We start from the raw sequence: 24,034 nt of genomic DNA, 5'->3' as shown, positions 1-24,034 counted from the left end.
GGGGCAATTTCTCCCATCTATCTTGATTCTTTGCTAGTCTGTTGTATTCCATGATCTATTTTCCTGTCCACCCCTGAACATTGCCAAAGCCAGTTTGTTCTGGGCCTGCCTTGTCTTCTTATTCCCTCGTCGGTCCTGTGCATGATGGTGATGTAAGAGTTCTATGGCGACATGTTACATGGCTAACCCATTAAAGCTACGTTAAACAAGATTGGCAACAGTATGCACTCTTGAAATACTCCGTCTTAAACTATTTTAGTGCACTTCCATTGGTTAACACAGCATTGATGACCTTTATATTATACAGTGATTTGATCAGGAAGAGACTGATACTATGTTTCTTCATGGTGCTCCACAGGGCCTCTGTGACCAAGTTCTTGATGGTGGTCTCTTTTTTTCACCTAGTATTCAATCTGTTAGACCAGTGGTTCACAAGACTGTAGACTGTACCATCATGTCCTTCCCTTGTTTGTTCTTCAGATAAGACACTCTTGATTTGAGGTATTAGTTTACCTTTTTTGGTATCATGACTATCAAATATTGTGTCCACGTGGGCCACACTTATCTCATATGTATTCAAGATCTCCTGTGTTATCCAGCAAGGCTTGTTTCTGGTTCCAGCCTTTTCCAAAGTTTTCATCACAGTCGCATTCATGATTTTAGAGAACTCAGATGTTAATTCTTGAACATTATTTTCCAACAGTGCATCAAATCTGCTTTCAATCTTTATTTCAAACCCCTTTCTGCAACCTGGCTCTTCAAACGACAAAGGAAAAATACTCTTTAAAAAAAATATATAAATCAGTGACAGGGTGTCAGTAAATCTGTGACAGGGTGTCAAAATCAGTGACAGGGCGTCAGTGAATCAGTGACAGGGCATCAGTGACAGGGCGTCAGTGAATCAGTGACAGGGCGTCAGTGAATCAGTGACAGGGTGTCAGTAAATCTGTGACAGGGTGTCAGTAAATTTGTGACAGTCAGGGTGTCAGTAAATCTGTGACAGGGTGTCATTGACAGGCGATAGGTGACAGCCTGTCACTGAATTGTCACAACCCCGCCTCACTGAACGACATCATTTAGTATTCTGTTCAGTGGTTACAGGTGGTGTAGGTAAGGGTACGTTTTTTTTTCTTTTACAATTGGAGGCGATATGATATTTATTATTATAAAAAAATCAATATAACTAACTTTATAATTAAGTTCTGTATGTTTATTTTTTTTTAAACTTGCTCAAACCTGTCCCTTTTCAGCTACTAAATTAATAATTCATCTCTTTGCGCCACTCATCGAAACTGGGCTACTCTAAAATACGCAATCTACGCAATCTATACGCAATCTACTAAAAAAACTAACTAAGATGTTGACGGTTAGGGCTATTGGGGTCAGGGTGAGGGTGAGGGTTTATAATAAAAATAACTTTACAACTCAATCCCAGATACCTTTTGGACCTAACTTTCTTACAAGTGTTAACATGCGGTACCATGGTACCACATGCATATGGTGTTTAGTACCACTCTCAGCGCAGAGGTGAATATTAGGCCCGAACAGGGCATCTAAAACTAAAATATTGTGTTATTTTTATTATAAACCCTCACCCAGACCCTAAAAGCCCTAACCGTCAACATTTTAAAAAGATGCATACGTTTTATAAGTAGATTGCGTAGATTGCGTATTTTAGAGGAGCCCATCGAAGCTTACCTAAATCTGAGTCTGACCTAAGTTGTATAATGGTAATGGGGTTAATAAATAATGATAATAATAGGAAATTGTACCAAAACAAAATGTCCATTTAGTTACGTCATGGCGACTGGGATAGGCGACAAGGTCCAGTTTGTTCGTTGGAGCAATAGAAAGAAATAGGCAACCGCCGACGTGCGACACCACAACACAGTAAATTGTATTTTACTAGATAAGACTTGGATGATTACGGGACACTGGTGCATTTAGAGTTAGATCGACCCGCTGTTTGTTTTTTGTTCCATCCTAATTCCAAATACAATTGTTCTTTAAAAGGTAATTTAGGTTTTAAATTCAACCAATGTACATTTCAATGATGTCATAGAAGTAATGCAATCATACTTTGAATCTCTTTCTGGACCTGGTAAGCATATAGGAAATTATATAAATACGTTTTGGTTTGGTTTGAAATCAAATGCGAAAACAGGTGTCATAAACTATTACAGGTGGCTAGTTTTAAGACCTCATTGACTGGTCCCACTAATCTAATGTTTCACCAGTGGTGTCTGTCCACAATTCAATATTCTTACTTTCTTGTGAGCCCCAGTTACATAACCCTATATATAATAATGATAATGGAATAGCTAAATCACTTTAGCCATGATCCAACAATTGTGCTCTTCAGCTTTCTGTCCTTGATAACGTTTCAATGCTCTGCAGCTTTATTTGACTTGCTGATTGTTTTAGTGCATTTGGTTGTTCTCTGTCAACAAGCAAAATAAACTTAACTCAAATGTTTCCAGGTACTGCAGAAAATCTGTCATTTTTGGAGAACACCTCAGCTTTACCAGATGGCAGACAATCAAACCTTCATCAAGTTTCTTCTCATGTCCACATTCCACCTGGAACATCATCATTATCTGTGCAAGAATGTCAAAATCCTGTGATAGACAATGATGAAAGTGATATATTTCAATGTGGAAGGTAAAACCAAAGTGATTTGGTTTATTTGTGCAAACAAAGTCTGATTTTATGCAGCATTTTTGTTGCAAACTATCAAAAAAAACGTAATAACTGCTTTGAACTTGAAAACTATAAATTGAAAGGAAGTGCCTCAAATTTCTGTATTTTAATGTGAAATATTCATGCATCTTTACACTCCTAACTGTGGTGAAGTGAAGTGCAAAAGGACCATCTGGTGCCATAGATGAGCATGATAGTATCTTTGTTTAGTGGGAAACATCTAAATTAGCACTGGTGTTAACAATATGTACTATTTAAATCGGGGGGTCTCCAACTGAAAGTTTGTCCAAGGCCAATTTTCGAACTGCCTTGAAGCCGCGAACCACTTGCCGCATGCGCCCCTAGTCACTCTAGGCCAGCTCTTTCCAAACCAAAGTCTTTTTTTGGTAGTTGAAGGCAATATTTTCGTTGACCTCCTAGACTAGAGGTTATGTCTTTACAATCGCGCTTGTGTGTTCCAGGCGTTATTTAATTTTATCGCAAGTAAAAATGAAAGCAATTGTTTGCGCATAATTCATATCTAAGTTTTGTCTGTGATGTCACAAACCGCTCTTAGATCATTGATATGCGTAACCAAGCAAATAATATTTTTGTGAAATGAATCCTAAAAGCTGTAGTGGTAAAACTGAAAATTACTTTCAGCAGCTTAAAATTTCGTTTCATTGCTTTTAGCATTGAATTTATCTTGGACCGCGAGCTCAATTTGTTTCTTATGAAAATGAAATAGTTTGAAAACCACTCTCCTGAGCATCTGAAACAATCTATGTGGCCTACTCAAGTGTCAATAAAATGTTGGTTGACTTGATGATCAGACTAAGTTCGCATTATTTCGTCATAATTATGTATCACAATGGTTGAATTTCTTAAAACGTATTGATATATGGGTGTGAGTTTTAGGTAACTAAAACTTTTTCCAGAAGGAGGTACATATTGTTTTTGTCCGTATATTCTCTGGCTAATGCTGGTGTGTTCCAAGCGTTTGGCCAAGAAAGATAAAAATATGCATTGTTGGAAGTATTTTTTCCAGTTTTTTATTTTATTTCTTATTACTTAACATTATAATTCATGTTAGTTGGTCAAGTGGTGTATATATGTATATAGTAAAATTGATAAATAGCATATACAATATATAAAAACAGTAGTATTTAGAAAAGCAGTTTACACATGTAATTCATTTGTTGGAAAAGATCAACTTGAAGATGTTGAGGAAAAGTTTAGATATACATTTTATCAAAAAAGATAAAAATTCCATTACTTGGATTACCTACTGCCCACTGTTCTTTGCTCCTTATTTAGATGCAAGCAGCAATTCAACAGTTTGGAAATGTTCTTCCAACATAAAAACACTCCTTGTATGACTGCACGACAACAACATGTCTGTCCAGCAACACCAATACAACAACATTTACTTACGGAAGATGTGTCAAATGTTAACAACAGGATAGAAGCAAATTATGAAACTAATGATATTGGTTCATTGCAATCGATTTCCATAAATGAAGGTAGGGGGAATGGTAAAGTAACAGTTTGTTGTGTTAGGTAAAAATCATACCCAAACCACAACAAAACATAAAACAGGCTTGGAAAATGCAAGCTTATCCTTTGGTAATAAACACATGGTCCTGTTGTTAATTATGGGTCCCCTTTCATGAAGGGGACACATATTAGTTTTGTCCGTATTTTTTTTCTGTCTAACGCTGATTTGTTATACGCAGTTGGTCAAGAAAGAGTGCTTCAAATTTAATAAAATTTACACAGATCTTAGTTATTGACCCAAATTTGATCCTCGTGAAGTTTGACCCCGAATGACCCAGCGGTTCACCCACAGGACCCCAAAATGTATTTTTTTTAAAACAACTGTACTGACTGAAGTAGATGAGCAAGGAGTTTCATACTCTGTTGTTTGGTGCAATGTAAGGTTTTCTAAAGAATCAAGTAACTTTTAATAGGATTCACCCATTTTCACCCCAAAATATTCGTGTCTGTCTAATGCTGGTTTGTTAAACGTGTTTGGTCAAAAAGAGTGCTTTAAATTTATTCAAATTTACACTGATGTTAGCTATTGATCCAAATTTGATCTTCTTGAATTTTGACCCCAAATGACCCAGCGGTTCACCCACAGGACCAAAATTTTTTTAAAAAGGATGTACTGACTAAAGTACATAATCTAGGAGTTTCATGCTTTATTAGTTGGTGCAATGTAAGGTATTTTAAAGAATTTTCTTTTTATTGGATTTACCCATTTTCACCCCTTAAACCCCGAAATAATCGGTTTTAGTTCCTGTTTCAGAAATACAAGCCTGAATGTGCTGAAATTTTAAACAATTGTTTGCAGTAGGTTACTTGTTTAGTATTTAAAATTTTACCTTAATCGGCCAAATATTTACATTTACAGCCCATAATATGTATACACCAGTGGTTCTCAACCAGGGCACATGGCCCCCCAGGGGGGCAACAAGCTGTATTCCGGGGGGCCACGGGTGTAGATTCACCAGAAACGCCCAATAAAATCCATTTCCTTTTTAACTTTATTCCCTAATTTAATCGACTATTTCACATACTATTTGTCTATATTGAGGTTTTTTATGATTAGGGATTCTTGTTTATTCTATTCAACCAGGTTAAAGTCGAAATTAGTACCGAATTCCGACATGGGATTGACATTTACATTTTTTAAGGGGACCACAGGCACTGGCGCCCACTTATGGGGAGGCGGGGAGGCGCAGCCTCCCCGGGTATTTGCGTCGCTGACTACGTCATAAACAAGTTTTGCGCTAATTTATGCACACACAGTTTTGTAGTAACTCTGTACTACTGCACAGTCAACAACTGCCTAGTTTGAACCAACAAACCTTTCTAAAAAATCAAACAATGCATATTGTTACGTCACAAACGTATACTTGAAGTGTTATATGCAGGGTTGCCATACCGTTCTTATTTCTAAGATTTGTCCTTATTTTTAACAATTACAAGTCAAATCCCTGCTAAAAGTAAACCTAGACCTGGGCTGTCGTGAGATGCACTACGTGTTTTCTACGAACAAGGAGTTGGAACAGATTGTTCCTGGCAAAAAGAAATATGACATGTGATATGTCAAGGCTCGTATAAATGCAAAGATTCAAAAACGTTTGTTTCGACATGAAAGTCCAATTTGTTCGTGTGTCCTTTGACATGAAAGTCCAATTGTTCGTGTGTCCTTATTTCGAGTTCCATGTCGATGGCAACCCTGGTTATATGCAAACATGCAAGAAGTGTTTGCTAAAACTCGGTCAGCAACATCGACACAAATTGACATCGTTTACAAAGGGGGTAGCCAATTTTTTTTTCTGGGTGAGCCGCATAACATGAAAATGACATTAGACGGCCACATCGCTTACAAGCACAAACGCAGCGCCGTTCCGCAATTGTGGTCTACAAAGCGCTTTTGTGGGACCAGCAGGAGCTATACAATATTATTAAAAGATAGCGCTACTGTCGAACTATAAAATTATGTGACATAAATCACTAACTTCTCATTTATGTCATCACAATTAACAAAGAAAGGCACCTGTACACGCACAGTAACGAAAGCATTGATACTTTAAGTCTTGTCTGTGATGTAACAAACTGTTTTTGGATCATTTTTATGCGTCCTGTGAAGTGCAAAACTAGGTAAACTTTTTGGTGGCAAATTAACTTTCAACGGTTGACTCGTTATTTTCCAAGATATATATTTAGAACAAAAACCTTCGCGGGCTTTAGTTTGGTAATTCCTGATTTAAAATAAACTAAACTTAAATGCGTTACATGCAATTTCCTGTGTAAATAGAAAACATGGTTGAAACCAACCAAACGACCTAGAAACGTAAGAAACGATTATTATAATGGCTTTTTAGACGCATGTGCGCCTTGTTGCGTAAAAATAAAACATGCTTTGTAATAATTGTTGCGGGGATGAACAAATGTATTACTGTATAGTTGGGTCGGCTTCGGCTGCTAACGTTATGTATACTAGTACCAAAACACTGCAAAGGGTGTAACTTGCGACGTTAATTGACGTCCGGGCTGAATATTTCCGTCTTTACCGAGTTATAAAATTCTGCCTCCCCGCCGATTTTAGCAAGTGGGCGCCTATGGCCACAGGTCCTACAGGGTTACTTGAAGGGTGCCTCGGGGTTCAAAAGTTACTTTTAGGGGGCCACGGTCCACAAAAAGTTGAGAACCACTGGCAAACACTGTCAATCAGATATAAGTCTCAAGGGAGTAACTCACTGGTTTATGATTAAGGCGTTTAATTCGGTGATTAGCTGTTTTTGCGCAGCAATTCCATATCGTTTTATTAAGTTATCACACGCATTTTCAGTTTTTTCTTTTTTACTGTTTTTGTAATTATATGACAATAATGATGCAAAAAGAATATAGACAAAAGTTGGGTTAATACTTTCTAATAAGTTGTCCTTAAGAGTCTAAAAACAACCGCAACATTTGTTTACCATAAATCCGCACAAACACATGTGTGGGGACCCATTCGTTTTTGCTTGCAAAAGTAATCATATGTGTAGATCAAATGATGTGTATAGCAAATTGGTAAATATTATATAGAATATATAAAATAGAAGTTTATTAGAAAGCCACTTGCCACTCCTCATTTACATAAAATGGTAATAATTGACAACACCAAACAAATTATGCACCAAATAACGATCAACCATTATATCATTTACGGTAGAATTTATGAAAATTTTAGTATTTTGTTTTTTTGCGAACCAAAAGGGGTTGTTTTTGCTGCCTATTAATAAGTACATCTATTGTACACAACAACCTTCTGAAGTTTTGCTGTTCAGTCATTAAAACTGGTTTATTTTTTGTGACTAAACCGTAAATGAATGGCAGGAAGTCAGTTGAATCAGCTTTCTGTATGTGTGCCCTCCCACAACACAAATGGACAAACAGAATCCCCTTTTGCGGTGCCAGCACCAATCACTCATAATCTTCATTGCATTGGTTCTCTGTCAAGGTTTGTACATTTATTAGATGTTGCAATTCCCATTTTCTGAGTGGGATACATTTTCATGTTTTTTTTCTTCTATATATGGCATGTTTTTTTGTCATGAAACATTGCTTATTATGGGTCCCCTTCCCTGAAGGGGACACATATTGTTTTTGTCCGTATTTTTTTTTCTTTTTTCTGTCTAACGCTGGTTTGTGAGACGCGTTTGGTCAAGAAAGAGTGCTTTAATTTTTTTCAAATTTGCAGAGATGTTACTTAATAATCCAAATTTGATCCTCCTGAAGTTTGACCCCGATTGACCCAGCGGTTCACCCACAGGCCCCCAAAACATAAAATTTTTAAAACGGCTGTACTGACTAAAGTACAGCATCTTGGAGTTTCATGCTTTGTAGTTTGGTGCAATGTAAGGTTTTTTAAAGCATTTTGTATCTTTTTTTCGGATTCACCCATTTTTCACCATTTAAACCCCGAAATATTCGGTTTTAGTTTTAGGCAAGAAATACAAGCCCTATGGTTCAGAATTTTTTTACAAATTTTAACAATTGTTTAAGCAGGGTATTCGTTTAGTATTTAAAATTTTGCCAGTTACCTTTACAACCCATAATATGTGTACGCTAGTCACATTAAGTCCCAAGGGAGGAATTCACTGGTTTACGATTAAGGCGGCAGAGCGGGAGTGCTCGGCTTGACGTCCGGACAGACGTTTTACGAGACGGTCGTTTGGGTGATTAGAAATCAGCTGTTTTTTGTACAGCAATGCTGTGTCGTTTTATGGAGTTATCACGCGCATTTTCAGTTTTGACGAAGGTTTTAAACCTAGACGTAATTTAAACTCGGTAAACGTAGTTCGGTTTCGTTTATGTCAGACAAAACGTCGTTGATCAACATAAATATGAAAAAATAAACTAAACTTTTTCGAACGCCGTGATAAATGCTCTTTAAATTCTCGTTGTCAGCTTGGCCGTCGCATAACCACGGGTCACTATAGGTCAACTTGTAGGCATTACAACACAGTTAAGAATTTTTCGTCATAACGTATCTTCTTTATTTTTGACAAATCAATTCAAGAATTAGTACTTAAGTCATGTATAAATTGGGCTAAACGGTATTGTTGAACACTAAGGACTGCATGCTGTTAAAAAAAGTGTCAAAAGGTCATTAAACGGTCGTTTTTGCGAAACAAAGTTTAGTGAAAAACAAGTTGTTATGTATACCTTTGTAGCAAACGACTTTTTCATATAGTGTCTAATGCAACAGTTAGGGCTTTCTAGCAAAACTTGTGTTTAAAAACTGAACTTGAACGACAATATTAAGGTCAAAGCAAGAGATTAAATTGAAAGTATTTTCCTCGTTCTTTTTTCGCCGATTTTTTGTAATTATATGACAATAATGATGCAAAAAGAATACGGACAAAAACATTTAAAGTTAAGTTAATGCTTTGTGAAAAATTTGTCCTTAAGAATCTAAAAATAACCGCAACATAGGTTTACCGTAAATCCGCACAAACACGCGTGTGGGGACCCATTCGTTTTTGCTTGCAAAAACAATCATATATGTAGATAAAATTGTGTATAGTATAGTAAATTGATAAATATCGTAGAATATATGAAATGGAAATATATCAGAAAGCCACTTTTCTAGTTTTTTACGTATTTTTTTGCAAGATTTTTTGTGTTTAACATATGTTAGCGATACATAGGCAATAGGAATGGGCCGAGCCGAGCCAGAACCCGAGTACTCGGTACCGAGCATCGCTGTTTTTGATGCTCGGTGCTCGGCCGAGCAGTTGCACAAACTGACCCGAGCGTTAAATTTGCATATTCATGCCCTGCTAACATACGTAACTAGTGTTCTAAAGCAGGGGTCGGCAACCTTTTTTCTACCGCGGACCGATTTCAAAACTGAAATTTTATCGCGGACCGGCCTTCAAAAAACTACAAATATTTAACAATGAAAACTCACAAAACAGTTTATTCGCCCAGAGATACATGAGCAAAACGTTTTAAAGCATCTAATCTGAAAAATTATACGGCCCGGTAACTAACTCGTCGCTGACCGGTACCGGGCCGCAGACCGGCGGTTGCCGACCACTGTTCTAAAGGTTATCCAAGAAAAAAATGAATCATTTTTTAAATGTATTAGATGGTGGAAAAAACGCGTTCTTATGGGCAGTACAGCTCGATAAAACACCGCCGGTGACGTAATAGACCTTTTAGAGCTGAAACGTAGAAAGGGGATTTTTTGTGACGTCATAATTGACTGAGCGTGCTCGGCCGAGCATCGAGCATTAAAGTGAGATGCTGGGTGCTCGACAAAACAGAACATTTGCAGTTTTGGCACATCCCTAATAGGCAATATACTTTTACACACAAATTAACACATCAGTTAAACAAAACTAACATTTAAATTCATCCCATTTATCCTGCATTATTTTCTCATCAAATGATAAACGATAATTTAAAAATCATCCCAAATCACCAACTTTCCAGATTGTGCAGATTGCATTTAACCTAGTGATGTACCGAATCAGCGAAATTTCGATTCGGCCGAAACCGAATATTCGGTGGTTTTGCCGAATAAATTCGGCCGAATCAACCGAATCATTTATGACGTCACGCGAAGTCGTACGCTACGCGTTTGATATGAAAATATAAGTTTATCTACCAGGCAATTAGTGCAGAATGGTTGTGTTTTGTCCCTATTTTAGTTCTGTGGGGTTTAACATTGCCTCAAGCATGATTGCCAACCCGACAATGAATGACTGATTAGTTGTCTGCAGTGGGAAAAACGATAATGTGTTAAAAAATATAATGATTGCGCGATTTTCGTTGGTACTAAGCATAAAAGACACGTTTAACGCTTTAAATATGTGTTCGTAAACGATTCGGTTTTGCCGAATTTATTCGCCGAATCGAATATTCGGTACATCTCTAAATTTAACCGACTTACTTTCTTGGGATTCACCCAACTGTCCAGATTAGCTGGTTTCATCTGAGAGTTTATTTATGACATGTTGTTTTATAGTGTCCAGACTCATCAACAAAATGTCTCTTCCAATACGATGACAAATAGAGACAATATAATTCGACCTTCCTATGTTGAAGGTCAATGTGCATCAAGTTCCACTTGCAGTGTTACAATTCAACAGCCAGCAAGGTACATCTGGATAAATTTTTGGCACCTTGCAAGTATGAAAGCCTATGCATTTTAATACAGAAGGCCTAAACACTAAAGAAGCACATGGTTAAAACACAGGCAGTTGTGTTCTAACTCTTTCTTTTTATTTTAGTGACAATATGAACATCTACTTTTTGACTTTGCCTCGTTGCGTTATTTTAATATTTCCCAAGGCTTTAAATTGTTGCCCAATGATTATTATGGGTCCCCTTCTAGAAGGGGACACATATTGTTTTTGTCCGTATTTTTCTTTTTTATGTTTTCTGTCTAACGCTGGTTTGTGATACGCGTTTGGTTAAGAAAGAGTGCTTCAAATTTATTCAAATTTGGACATATGTTAGTTATTAATCCAAACTTGATACTCCGGAAGTTTGACCCCGAATTACCCAGCGGTTCACCCACAGGCCCCCGAAACGTAAAATTTTTAACGCTGGTTTGTAACGCTCGTTTGGTAAAGAAAGAGTGCTTCAAATTTATTCAAATTTGGACATATGTTAGTTATAAATCCAAACTTGATCCTCCAGAGTTTGACCCTGAATGACCCAGCGGTTCACCCACAGGCCCCCAAAACGTAAATGTGTCTAACGCTCGTTTGGTCAAGAAAGACACTGTAGGCCAGGGGTGGGCAACACGGCCCGGGATTGTGAACGGCCCGCAGACAGTTTCTGGTATTACATGATATAACGTGGCCCGCGGCCACAGTCTGCCGAATCCCCCACTACTTGCTTACTACGTCAAATTATAGTTGTAACAAACAGTAACGCTCCCCAATAACAAAAAAACTTTCCCGCCGTTGTTACCATTGCACCATACATCCATTGTTACGACATAACTGCCAACCTTGCGTGTGGCCTGCTTTCACGGTTTCCTTTGTTTCCCCACGTGTAGTGTGGTTAGTGTTTCAGCAGTATCTGAGTCTGTGGTGTATGCATTAAATTGGCTGTGATGAATAATTTTGTTTGGACTGTATTGTAATTGCGACGTTCTTGATTGTATTTAATTTAGGTGGTCAAAAATCCGTTTTAAATCACTGGATAAATACGCGATTAATGTATCGATTCACGAATCCGGTCCGCCAAGTACTTCATTTTCCCATATCAGGCCCGCCGACTGGAGAAGTTGCCCGCCCCTGCTGTAGGCAGAAGTACCAAGAGAATAACTCGTGTGGGGACCCATTAGTTTTTGTTTACAAAAACAATCATATCTGTAGATCAAATGATGTGTATAGTAAATTGGTAAATATCGTATAGAATATATAAAATGTAAGTATATCAGAAAGCCACTCTTCTAGTTTTATCACTTGTTGTGATAATGGTTAAAACTCTTTGCGATGTCATAAAATAATATGTGTTAGTTCACAGTTAAGCGTTGTCTGGCTAATAATGCTTTGATTCAGCTCCAAGTTCGGGCTAAATGAAAATGTTTGGTCGAAAAAAACAGTATTTGTTCGTTATAAGGTTATTGGTTTGCTAAACTGACGTAGCGATTTTCAAAAAGCTTTCTGAATTTACAGACAAAAATACTATTAAAACTAGAAGGGTGGCTTAGCACATTTTGTGGTTGCATTTACACTATAACCTATTTTAAAACATAAATATATTTCCTATGCTTATTTTGTATTGGGTCCCATATTAGCCATCGTCTTTTATAACCGTAGTTGTTTCTGCAGGCAGAAACTCATGGGTCCCCACACATGTCAAGTTAAAAATAGTGCATTTCAAGAGATAACCATGGTCCACATGCATGCTACCCAAATTTTAGCCAATTCCAACACTGTTTTATAAACTTACCCATTTTAGGGGGCTAGTAGGGTTACTAATGGGGTTTGACACTAAACAAAAAAAATATGAATCCTCAATGACTCAATCCATAGTACTGCAAAATTTCAGCCCAATGTGCCAATGTTTAAAATTTCGACCACTAGAGGTGTTTTGAGCAACAACCGTTAATGCTTCTGACATCATAGGGCTGGTAACAACCCCCTAACTGCCATGGCGCAATAACGTCCACCAAGCAACCCGCCAACGAGTAACATACAACTGGTTACCCTTGTAAGACTATTGTGCCACAGAATTTTTGTCATTTGTGGTGCCCAGTAACATACAAATACGTTTTACACTTTGGGGCAGTGGTTCTCAAACCCGGTTTTTGGGGCCGCATGCGGCTCCCAACTACCTATTCTGCGGCTCGCACCAGACCTCAGAAAACCACCAAACATTGCTATTTTAGCTTTCAAGTATAATCTTCAGTGATTTTCTCAAGGTTTCGTTTTTTTGCGGCTCCCTACACACTTAAAAAAATACCATTTGGCCCCGACAATAAAAAAGTTTGAGAACCACTGCTTTGGGGGCTTGTGGGGTAAATGTTGGAGCTAAAGGGTTGAACACAACAATCGACACCTATAAATGTCATACTCTACAAGCTATCAAAATTTCAGCCAATTCCGACATTGTTTACAAACTCACCCATTTTAGGGGACTAGTGGGGTAAATACTGGAGTTATCAACAAAAACAAAGTGGGATGCACATCTACATACCTATATCTACCATATGTGTAAATTTCATCCAAATCCATCAACTATTTTATGGAAAAACGAGTCGGATAAACTTTGGCAAGAAAATAACCAATTTAAGGGGGCTAGCGGGGTAAATACTGGGGTTATCAACAAAAACAAAGTGGGATGCACATCTACATACCTATATCTACCATCTGTGTAAATTTTATCCAAATCCATCAAACATTTGATGGAAAATCGGGCCGGACAAACTTTGGGAAGAAAAAAAAAAAAAAAAATTCGAGTAAAAGGGACCCATAATAACATGTGCATGGATGGATGGATCGCGAAAAAACACTTAACGAAATTTTGGTAAGTATTTGGGCCGCATTAAAAAAAGGTTGGGAACCACTGATCTACACAACACTTTTTACCACTTTTAATTTTAAACATTGTCAGAATTGGGTAAAATTTTAAATGTCTGTTGATTGGGTCATCATGATTTCATATTTTATACTTTTGGGTGTTGAACCCCATCAGTTACCCCACTAACCCCTAAAATGGGTGAGTTTTTTAAACGGTGTCGGAATTAGATGAAATTTGGACAGCTTGTATAATTTGTCATTTTTAGGTTTCAATTGTTGTGTTTAACCCTGTAGCCCCAATATTTACCCCTCAAGCCCCCCAAAAGGGTGAATTTGTTAAACATTGTCCGAATTGGATGAAATTTGGACAGCTTATAGAGTGTGCTACTTATAGTTGTTGTTTGTTATGTTCAACTTTGTCGCCCCAACATTTACCCCACTAGCCCCTCAAAATGGGTCAATTTTTTAACAATGTCAGAATTGAATGAAATTTGGACAGCTTGTAGAGTGTGCATTTATAGGTGTAGAATGTTGTGTTTTACCCTGTTGCCCCAGCATTTACCCCACTAGCCCCCCAAAATGGGTCAATTTTTTAAACTATGTCTGAATTAAATGAAATTTGGACAGCTTGTACAGTGCACCATTTATAGGTGTTGATTCTTGTGTTCAACTCTGTAGCTCTATCATTTACTCCACTAGCCCCCAACAGTCATGTGCAATTCGCGCTGATTTGTGTTATAGGAGCCGATTGTTGTGTTTTAGCCTCTTTTCTCACTATTTAACACTTTTTTTCTCAGATAGACCATAAAATAGAAAAACCTTCAAAAATGTATAAATGGACTGAATTTAAATAGTTTGTACTCCATAAAGCATATTTATTTATGCACAGTACCGATCACTGTGTTTTACCTTACAACACCCGACTTTCTCATGGTTGTCTATTGAAATGCATTATTTACAACTTTGCATGTGTGGGGGACCCATGAGTTTTTGCATGCAGAAACAACCAAGGTTATAAAAGACAATGGATTATATGGGACCCAATATAAAATAAGTGTAGAAAATATGTGTTATAGTGTATATGCAAGGGCAATATGTGCTGATCCACCCTTCTAGTTTTGGATTTAAGATTGCATTACAGTTTAATGACAGCACTGTTATTCAATGAATTTGATGTGTTATAGATGTGCTCTACCGGTTTTAACCTTGCAAGGTTTGTAAATACAGTATTCATTGTGTATTCACAGGATTGTTATGTCAGATGACTTACTATTAAATGCTGGAAATGTAGCTCGAATTTCAAACAATGAGGCCATGAATGCCAGCAATGGAATTGTTGATCATGAATTGACTGCTGGAAATGGTCTGATATCTTCTCTCCTTGACCAGATACCACCTTATGAAACTTCTCAAAACTTAAGTGCTTTGCAAACACATGGCAACAATCAACAAACCTCTACTCTTCTGCAGTTGGTATTACTTAACTTGCATGCCTAGTTGGAGTCATGGCACCCTGCATCTACCTTTTTAAAGAGTTGTTTTACAGGATGAGGAATGCTCAACATACTTGCAAATGCCAATGATGTCAAAAAATCAATCTATTTTGCCTACTTTGCCAAAAAGCAGGGGAAAATCCCTTGAAACCATCCTTCCTAAACTATATGACAAAACTAGTGACAACAACAGGTATAGAAACACAAAACATAGTTGCATTGACTATAAAGATGTTTTTATAACTACTATATTGTATAACAAAGATTATGACTTTAGCCCAACAGATATTGTTTTTGAATTAGACCCACTCAAGGATTTTCTGATGCCACTTTACCAGCATCAACATCCCTTGTTTCATCGTTAGGGACTTCACATTCACTGACAATGGCATTTGTGGACTCAAAAAAGAAATTTAAGTGTCATTACTGCAACAAAATGTTTGCTAAAAACTTTGATTTGGAGCAACATACCAGAAGTCACACCGGTAGAAAAATAGAATGTGTACATTAAAATCACAGTACAGTTGTTCTTTAACTTTTTTCCTTTGGGACTCATCATAATGCACCGAGCGTGCTCGGCTGAGCACCGATCATTAACTTGAGATGCTTGGTGCTCGACCAAACAGAGCATTTGCAGTTTTGGCACATCCCTAGTGCCTACCGTGGATATTTTCATTTATTTTGGAGCAGCATAAAAATGCATTTAGAATAAATGGAAATCTATAAGTTAACTTTTCCTAAACCTTGTATTTTTGTAAAACTCTGCACCTATAGTGACACATATTGGTTTTGTCCATATTTTTCAGATTTGTTGAACTATTTGGTAAAAAACTTTTTTTTCAAATTTACACACCTGATATTTAGTTATCCAGTGTTGCACCTACATGCCTCCACATTGTTGGATTTTGAAAAACAGCTATAGTTCTTGGTTTGTATATTTTAGAGTGTTACAATAGTTTTGTGGTAAATGTCATTAAATGTGTTACAGAAGTACCTGTTCATGTTTTTTGGCAACCTTTAGTGAAATGCATATACTTATTATTATGGGTCCCCTTCCCTGAAGGGGACACATTGATTTTAATCGAATTTGTTTTTTTCTTTTGTTTTTTTTTTCTTTCCAAAGTTTGTCCGACCCGTTTTTCTATGAAATGTTTGATGGATTTGGATGAAATTTACACAGATGGTAGATATAGGTATGTAGATGTGCATCCCACTTTGTTTTTGTTGATAACCCCAGTATTTACCCCGCGAGCCCCCTAAAATGGGTACTTTTTGAAATTTACACACATTATAGATATTGGTATAAAGATGGTTCATGTGAATTTTGACCCCGTTTGATCCCTCGGTTCACCCACAGCCCCCCAAAATGTGAAATTTTTAAAACGGCTATACTCGCTAAAGCAGATGATTCTGGAGTTTCATACTTTTTTTATTGATACATTGCAGCGTATTTGGAAGTATTTTGTAACTTGAAGTTGTATATATCCATTTCACCCCTTTAACCCCAAATATTTGTTTGTTTGTTCACATGTTAATGAGGTCAGAAATACAAGACTTAACCTGCTAAAATTTCAAACAACTGTGGATAGGGTGCTCCTTGTTGGCTGTTAAAAATTTCAGTGCTCAGCTTGACGTCCGGATGGACGTTTTACGAGACTGTCATGTTGGTGATTAGAAATCAGCTGTTTTTGCGCAGCTATGATGCAATAAAGATGCAAAAAGAATAACGGACAAAACGTTTAAAGTTGGGTTAAGGCTAAAGTTGTTTAAGTTTTTCCTTAGAAATCTAACAATAACCAGGATGTTTGTTTACCATAAATCCGCACAAACACGCTTTTGGGGCCCATTCGTTTTTGCTTGCAAAAACAATCATATGTGTAGATCAAATGATGAGTATAGTAAATTGGTAAATATCTAACAATGATTGAGCCCTATTTTTACTGTTACCAAATCACATATTCATATGTGTGGGGACACATTAGATTATGCTTGCAGAAACAATTATGTTATAAAGTGCCAGGAAAAAGATAGGGACCCAATGAAATGTAGACTGTGCCAAATATATATCCATTATAAATATAGTAAATGGTATATGTGATACATCGTTAAATATGATGTAGTATATATAAACTGGCAATATATAGGAAAAAAATTTTATTCTACAAGTTTGTTTCTGACTTGTGAAGGTGAAAAGCCATTTCAGTGCATTGTTTGTGGTCGAGCATTTGCCCAAAAGTCAAATGTGAAAAAGCACATGATTTCGCATAAAGTTTGGTTAAAGGGGAAAAAATCATTTCCACAACATTTCTCGAAAGGTAAATAATTTTGGACGTTTCAACATCAACCAAGTTAAAACTCAATCAATATTTTTTCAGAAACTGAAACTAATACAGAAGAGAAACAAAATGATTCCAGTGTTGTAGCAGATGAAGAAGTTGTGTCATTTGTTTGTGAATACTGTGGAAAAAGTTTTAAATCGTATAATAAGCGGAAGTCACATATGAAAGAACACAAAGATAAACAGGTTAGTTTATGCTGCCTCTTTGTTATGGATCCTGTTTCCTGAAGAGCACACATTGTTTTTGTCTGTTTTTTTTTCTTCTGTTTAATGCTGGTTTGTTTCACCTATTTGTCAAGAAAGAGTATTTTTTCAATTTGTACACATAATAGTAATCTGAAGTTTGACCAACCAGGTCAGCCACCCACCTAAAAACCATTTACAAAAAGTGTTAGTCGGCAAATAGGCTAAGTAAAGAGAAAATGTGGTGGGCTTATTTTAGCCAACTCAACAGTCATTTGTTGCCATTGCCACTGCTCTATTCCAACCTCTGCTTAACACATGAAAACATAAGCAACTTGCAATGTTTTTGCTGGGAAGAAAGACATTAAATTTTAAGATAATTGTATCATACTGTGAAGGATAATGGATGTTACATTTGTTGCTGGTCTGTCTTGCTACTTTGCTGCTATAAATATTATTTTAGTGTTTTGCAGTTGTTAAGTTGTAAGCCCATGAGTTTTTAGTTTCAGTAGAAGGTTGCATATTCTATTACTTTTACTGGAAAAAAATTGTCAACTGATACTTCGTGTACATAAGGCCAAATATTATTGTCGTACAAATATGTGATGAGACTGGCTTTAGTGTTTCTTGTCAAAAATTTTAAAACTGCAAAATTTGTACATAGGTCTACAAGTGTTTAAAGGAGGAATGTTCTTCAACATTTGTTGATCTTGATAAATTCGTTGAACATGTGAAAAGTCATGAAACAGGAATGACGTATCGATGCCATCAGTGCCACAAAGTTTTTAAATCTTTACATGATCTTGGTGTACATCAGTATCAAGTACATTTGAACAGCAAAAGAAAAAATACTCACACCAAGTGAGTGAAAATACAACAGACATTAATAAAACCAAACCTGTAGTTTACTGTAAATACAATTGTTCTCTTGACAGAATGTATGCCTGTACGTTGTGTCCCAGCAAGTTTAGCCACCCAACTGCATTACGTGAACACATGAATAGCGATCCACATAAGTATGTGTGCAAAATGTGCAATGCTTCCTTTACATGTGAAAGATATCTTCGCAAACATTATTTGTTACAACATAAAGGAAAACAAGGCACCCAAGAGGCAAAGTAAGTTATGGTTACTAACACAATCAACATAATACATGATGTGTTGAATTGCCCAAAAGCTAAAAAAAACTTTATGTTGTTTAACGTTATCTTACAATGCTGTCCTAGGTGCACTGAATGTGGCAAAATACTTCGAAGTGTGTATTATCTCCGTCTACATATGCTTATACATACTAAGGAATTACCATATCACTGTACAAAGTGTGATGCTGCTTTTAACCGCAAAGATAAAGTCAAACGTCATATGCTTACTCATGATACTATCAAGCGATTTAAGGTATGTATAAAATTTATGTTAACGCACTGTTTACCAAAAAAGATAAATATATTTCTTTAGTGTCCCTTGAAATCTGTGCTCGGCTGCACAAAAGAGTTTAACCGTGCCGACAAGCTAAAAGATCACATTATTAGTCACAGTGGTGTGAAGAAATCCTTTGCTTGTTCATTTTGTTCCAAAACTTACAGTCGTTTATCAAGTAAGGTAAGAAACAATACAATGTTGAAGCAAAAACTTAATTGGCTTGGATTGCGTTAGCAGCAAAGGTATATTTTCTAGTCCACCTAAGTTGAGGCGTAGTTTAAGCCAGATTGATATGCAAAGAGTGGATTTTGTTTTTTAATTGACCTTGCCTAAAAGAATTTGTTCAAGAAATATGCAAAAACTCGCCAAGATAGATATCACCATGGACTTAATTTAATATGTTTAGTTCACAAAGTATGTTTTTTATTGTGTGAAAAAACGTATAATTTGTTTTGTCCTCGCATTCTGCACCCTAATTACCCTTATTCTGTGTTCACAGATTAAACACGAAAAGGCTCATTCGTCAAACTTTTACTGTGGAACTTGTCTTCGAGGTTTCGACAGCGAATCAAACTTCAAACAACATAAATGTCGAAAACCAGTCACTGCAAAATCTGCAAGTGTTTCGGCGACCAGAACAAAGCGAAGAAAAAACAGTATTAAAAAAATAATTCAACCTCAAGGTTCAGAAAACCATTCTACTGGAAATGATCAAGATGCAGGTTGTAAGGAAACAACTACAAGTTATACAACGCTTTTAAATTTGGATGCTGGAACCCATGATGGCCCTACCTACGTGGAAACCACTGCCAATCTGAGTACAAATGATAATAAGCGTGTAGTATGTACCCCGTAAATTTTGTGCTGTTTACTATTGCCTCAAACCTTTGCAGTATTCGGAAAAATAAAAACGCCTTCTTTGTGCAAATCCCGGTAGTTTCCACCACACAAATAACAAGTTTTCAAAGCAACTGTTTTTATTTGTTCACAGGCGTGCTTAAACCGGTTGGTTGTAATGTTTAACATCAGTAATAATTTGCACACCAACCGGGAAATGCTGTCAAGATTGTTTTGCGTCTCAATCTTTTTTTTTAAATCAACACTATTGATAAACAGAACACGTAGCTCTACACACCTTGGTCTATCGCATTAGCGCCTGTCCTGCCGAGCAAAAAAAAATTTAGCTGTTACCATGCCCGGTGCGCTTTGCAGTTTCATTAGCATGAAACAGTTCAGGACGTCCTTGGTGTCCAAGGTCAACAAAAAAATAAGTTTTGTGTGGCAACAGATGTAGGCCTACAGAAAACTTAGCACTGTAAAATCCGTGGAGCACAGTCACCCGAACAACATTTTTCTGAACAAGAGTCGTGATCCAAAATTTAATTCCCAAAAATAGTAAGTAGGCTAAGTTTATGAACCCGCAAATTCAGACAAACCTTGTTTAGGCGCTAAATTAAAAATATCGTGGGTAACTCGAAATAGGGAGATAGAAGATGGTTTGGACGATTTTTTGTCCATCAATTTTGGTGTTGTAACGCAGAGGTTCTCAAGCTGTTGTACGCGTACCACAAGTGGCACGCCGGAGGTAATACACGAGTAGCTTTCTGTCGTACTCAATTTAGATCAGAAGAATTGGCCCAAACTGATCAGCCCTGGTTTGGGGCGAAACTAGTGTTTTGGAAATGATTCTTAAATTGCTAACTTTGCTGGTTTAGAAATATGCTACTGTTACAAAAAGACAAATTTTTAAGCTTAAAGAAAGGATATGCGCGATCTGACTCCAAAAATCGAGAACTCTGAACGACACCTGACTAATACAACTAGGACGTAAAACAAGGTTTATTAAAGAATACATAAAAAACTACAACGAACGTAAAGTATAACGTTGGCGATAACTTCGTCTAAAGTGAGTAAGTAAGTGAATGTTTTATTGAATTCGCAAACGCAAATATATGGTCAAGCGACAACGTGGTATTATAACTCGGGGCAAAGGTCGCTCCGAAACAAAGGAAATGATTATCGTACACGGAAGGCGGATACAAGAAACGTTTTTACGATTCCGTAACTGCTAGGGCGTGTAGTTTCAGAAAACGCAATCTATAAGGCCGCTAGACTTTAAAGGAAATACAAAATTGCCTTGACGTGTCAGATGTGCCGCTAAAATAAAAATACACAAAAATATAAAATACACATTGCTACACTACCTATTTAAATAGGATTTAGGCCAGGGGTCTCCAACACGCGGCCCGCCAGGCAATTTTCCGTGGCCCGCGGCGTTATTAGCAGATGAAAAACTAAATTATTATCTTGTAAAATTTAAAGGATGTGTTCGTTTTACCCTTCAAGTATTTCACAATTCAAAATCATACATCACTAAGTTAAAAATACCAAATTTAACCTTTGTGATACATTATTATTATTGTGATGAAATAATGCAATCTTATTCTGATCATCAAAGCGTGAAGTTAAAATCCGTTAAGTTTTTTGTGTTCACTATTTTAGTTTCCTTTAAGTCCGGGAAGGCCAACCAACATTTTGTTGACACTTATGTTGGTCGCATTGACTTTCAGATGCCTATAGGCCAGTGGTTTCCAAACCATTTCATTTACATAACAGACGTTTCGTAATTTTCCGCGGTCCACGATGAATTCAAAGCTAAAACTAATTAAACAGCTTAAGCTGCTAAAAGTAATTTAAACTTTTACCACTACAGATTGAGGATTTATTTTACCTAAATATTATCAATTAGTTACGCATATCAATGATCTAAGAGCGGGTTGTGACATCACAGACAAAACTAAGATATGGAATTATGCGCAAACAATTGCTTTCTTCGTTGATTTTTATGAAATAAAAAGCATTGATGAACACACAAGTAAGATTGTAAAGTCATGAGCTCTTGAAGGTCAACGAAATTAACGCCATTAGCCACTAAGGAACCATGAACTATCTAGTTTGGAAACATCTGGCGTAGAGTGTCAATTCCACAGTAATGTAACCACATATTTTTCTATGATTGGTAGCGTGCAGTATAAAGGTTGAACATTTTGACATGTAAGACTACAAGTGGCCCGCGGCCTCTAGAAAATTTGAAAATTGGCCCGGGACAACCGTTGAGTTGGAGACCCCTGATTTAGGCAGTGGTGAGCAGTGGCGGCTCGTGCCTAAAATTTCTGGGGGTGCTGCTCCAATTCTTAGCCTTTATTGGACAAATATAAGTTGGCAATATATAGAAAAGCCACATTTCTAGTTTTCTAGTCATTGTTTTGTGTAGAAAAAACAAGTAGTACAAATCTTAATTAGCAACTCCATTGTGACGTAATGGTTGTTACGCAATAATGTACACGGGTGTAAACAGCAGACGGAATCATTGGGGAATTTTGTTTACTTGCACAGCGACAGGCCAAACTCAACAACATGCAGTAATAATGTGGCACAAAAACACACGTGGCACAGACTCGAAACAAAGCGGTTGTGAATACGGTAAAACACAACAACAGTATATAGAAAAAATATATTAATTAATGAGTCGAAAAAGGTCGGAAGTATTTCAATTGGACAACATTTAAGTAAAACTGGTTATAACAATGACTACTAACTAACACACTTGCTATTCAGTCATTAATATGGTCATGTATCATTTAAGTACCTTATAGCCACAGTCAGCATTTTCAACATATTCCATTACACGTCACAGATTATAATTGCCACACAAAAAAACAGCCATAAAGCTGTTTGTATCATAACTGACAAATTCAACAACCACATTACATTTGTGTCAGAACTTGTTTATTCAACATCTTGTCTTAATTTTTGTGTACAACTATCAATTGTTTGTAAGTTTCTTAACTGCTAAACGTGCTGCTTTATTTGGTGGCAAATAGCTTATAATTCCTTTTTTGAAGTACAAAACTCTGCACGCTTTGGAAATTACAACACTCTCACTTAAATTTAAAACATATTATTAAACATTGTGCTTCTATTTTACAACCAAAATGAATCATAAAGCTATAGTTCAAGCAAAATAATTGATAGCTTCTTCCTTGATTTCCAAATGACAACCAAGAAACTGTTTTTTTTCTATTTAGTGCTATCACTGCAAGTGCAAGTCTTTTTGGAAATAATGGTGTTCCTTAGAAAAGTTTGCTTCCTTTTCAGTGTTGACATCCTTTTCAAGAACCGTTTTGCCTTTGAGAGACTCATGGAAATTGCTGGCTCACTGGCTTTTCCCTTGAAAGTTTCAGTAACTTTTCTAACAACAGGATATGTTTGGTGGTCACTACTATCTCCCCTTTAGAATGTTCATTCTTAAGAAATATTTCCTGTGAAGCAATTTAGCAGCTACTGTTTAAAGAAACATAACATGTCCATTATATCAATACACAAGATTGCATGGTTGCAAAATAGTTAAATGCCTTGGTTGCAAATACTGTCCACATGGTGTGTTAAGAAACCAAAACTTGAAATTGTCATCACTAAGGCATTTCAAAATTCCTGTTGCTTGTGCAATTGTTTGTTCTGCATTTAATATTGCCTGAATTTCAGTGAGGCATTTAACTTCACAGTGTGAGTAGTAGTTCTTGTGGTTGCTTATTCCTGCATGACATATTTAGAATAGAAGATGTTTTATCCCAGTTTTCTTAACTTTTTATTCAGGTTTTTATTACAAAGGTTAATCGTGACTTTTAAAAGTGTTAGATGAGGTGGTAAATACACTTTCTAATTCAATGATAACTGCAAAAACTGAAGCCCACTTACAGTCATCTTAAAAATTCACGACTAACCTTCAAACAAATAAATTAAAACATGGCAAAAAAATTGTTTAACTGTACTCACTGTCGAACTTAGAATATTGCAAACGGGTTTGGTTTTGG

The 24,034-nt window shown here is 36.6% G+C and overlaps 1 protein-coding gene across 2 annotated transcripts; it reads left to right on the top strand.

The window, feature by feature from the left end:
• The first annotated feature begins 1,989 nt into the window (after positions 1-1,989).
• On the top strand, positions 1,990-20,088 carry LOC145209505 (uncharacterized). Of its 2 annotated transcripts, XM_080079802.1 has the most exons (15): positions 1,990-2,101; positions 2,481-2,661; positions 3,997-4,202; positions 7,573-7,696; positions 10,715-10,846; positions 14,975-15,200; positions 15,274-15,413; positions 15,524-15,705; positions 17,407-17,535; positions 17,596-17,744; positions 18,406-18,602; positions 18,677-18,859; positions 18,968-19,136; positions 19,197-19,340; positions 19,660-20,088. In XM_080079802.1, exons 1-15 carry the CDS (start codon positions 2,068-2,070, stop codon positions 20,014-20,016), a joined length of 2,553 nt encoding a protein of 850 aa, XP_079935928.1. In that variant the 5' UTR covers positions 1,990-2,067; the 3' UTR covers positions 20,017-20,088. The 2 variants fall into 2 exon arrangements, with proteins under 2 accessions (XP_079935928.1, XP_079935929.1); XM_080079803.1 differs by lacking the exon at positions 10,715-10,846.
• Positions 20,089-24,034: the final 3,946 nt, after the last annotated feature.

This window comes from Phallusia mammillata, chromosome 1, assembly GCF_965637545.1.
Source record: "Phallusia mammillata chromosome 1, kaPhaMamm4.hap1.1, whole genome shotgun sequence".
Classification (NCBI taxonomy): domain Eukaryota; kingdom Metazoa; phylum Chordata; class Ascidiacea; order Phlebobranchia; family Ascidiidae; genus Phallusia; species Phallusia mammillata.
The sequence above is the reverse complement of the archived record's forward strand: the minus strand, read 5'-3'. Positions and strand labels throughout refer to the sequence as shown.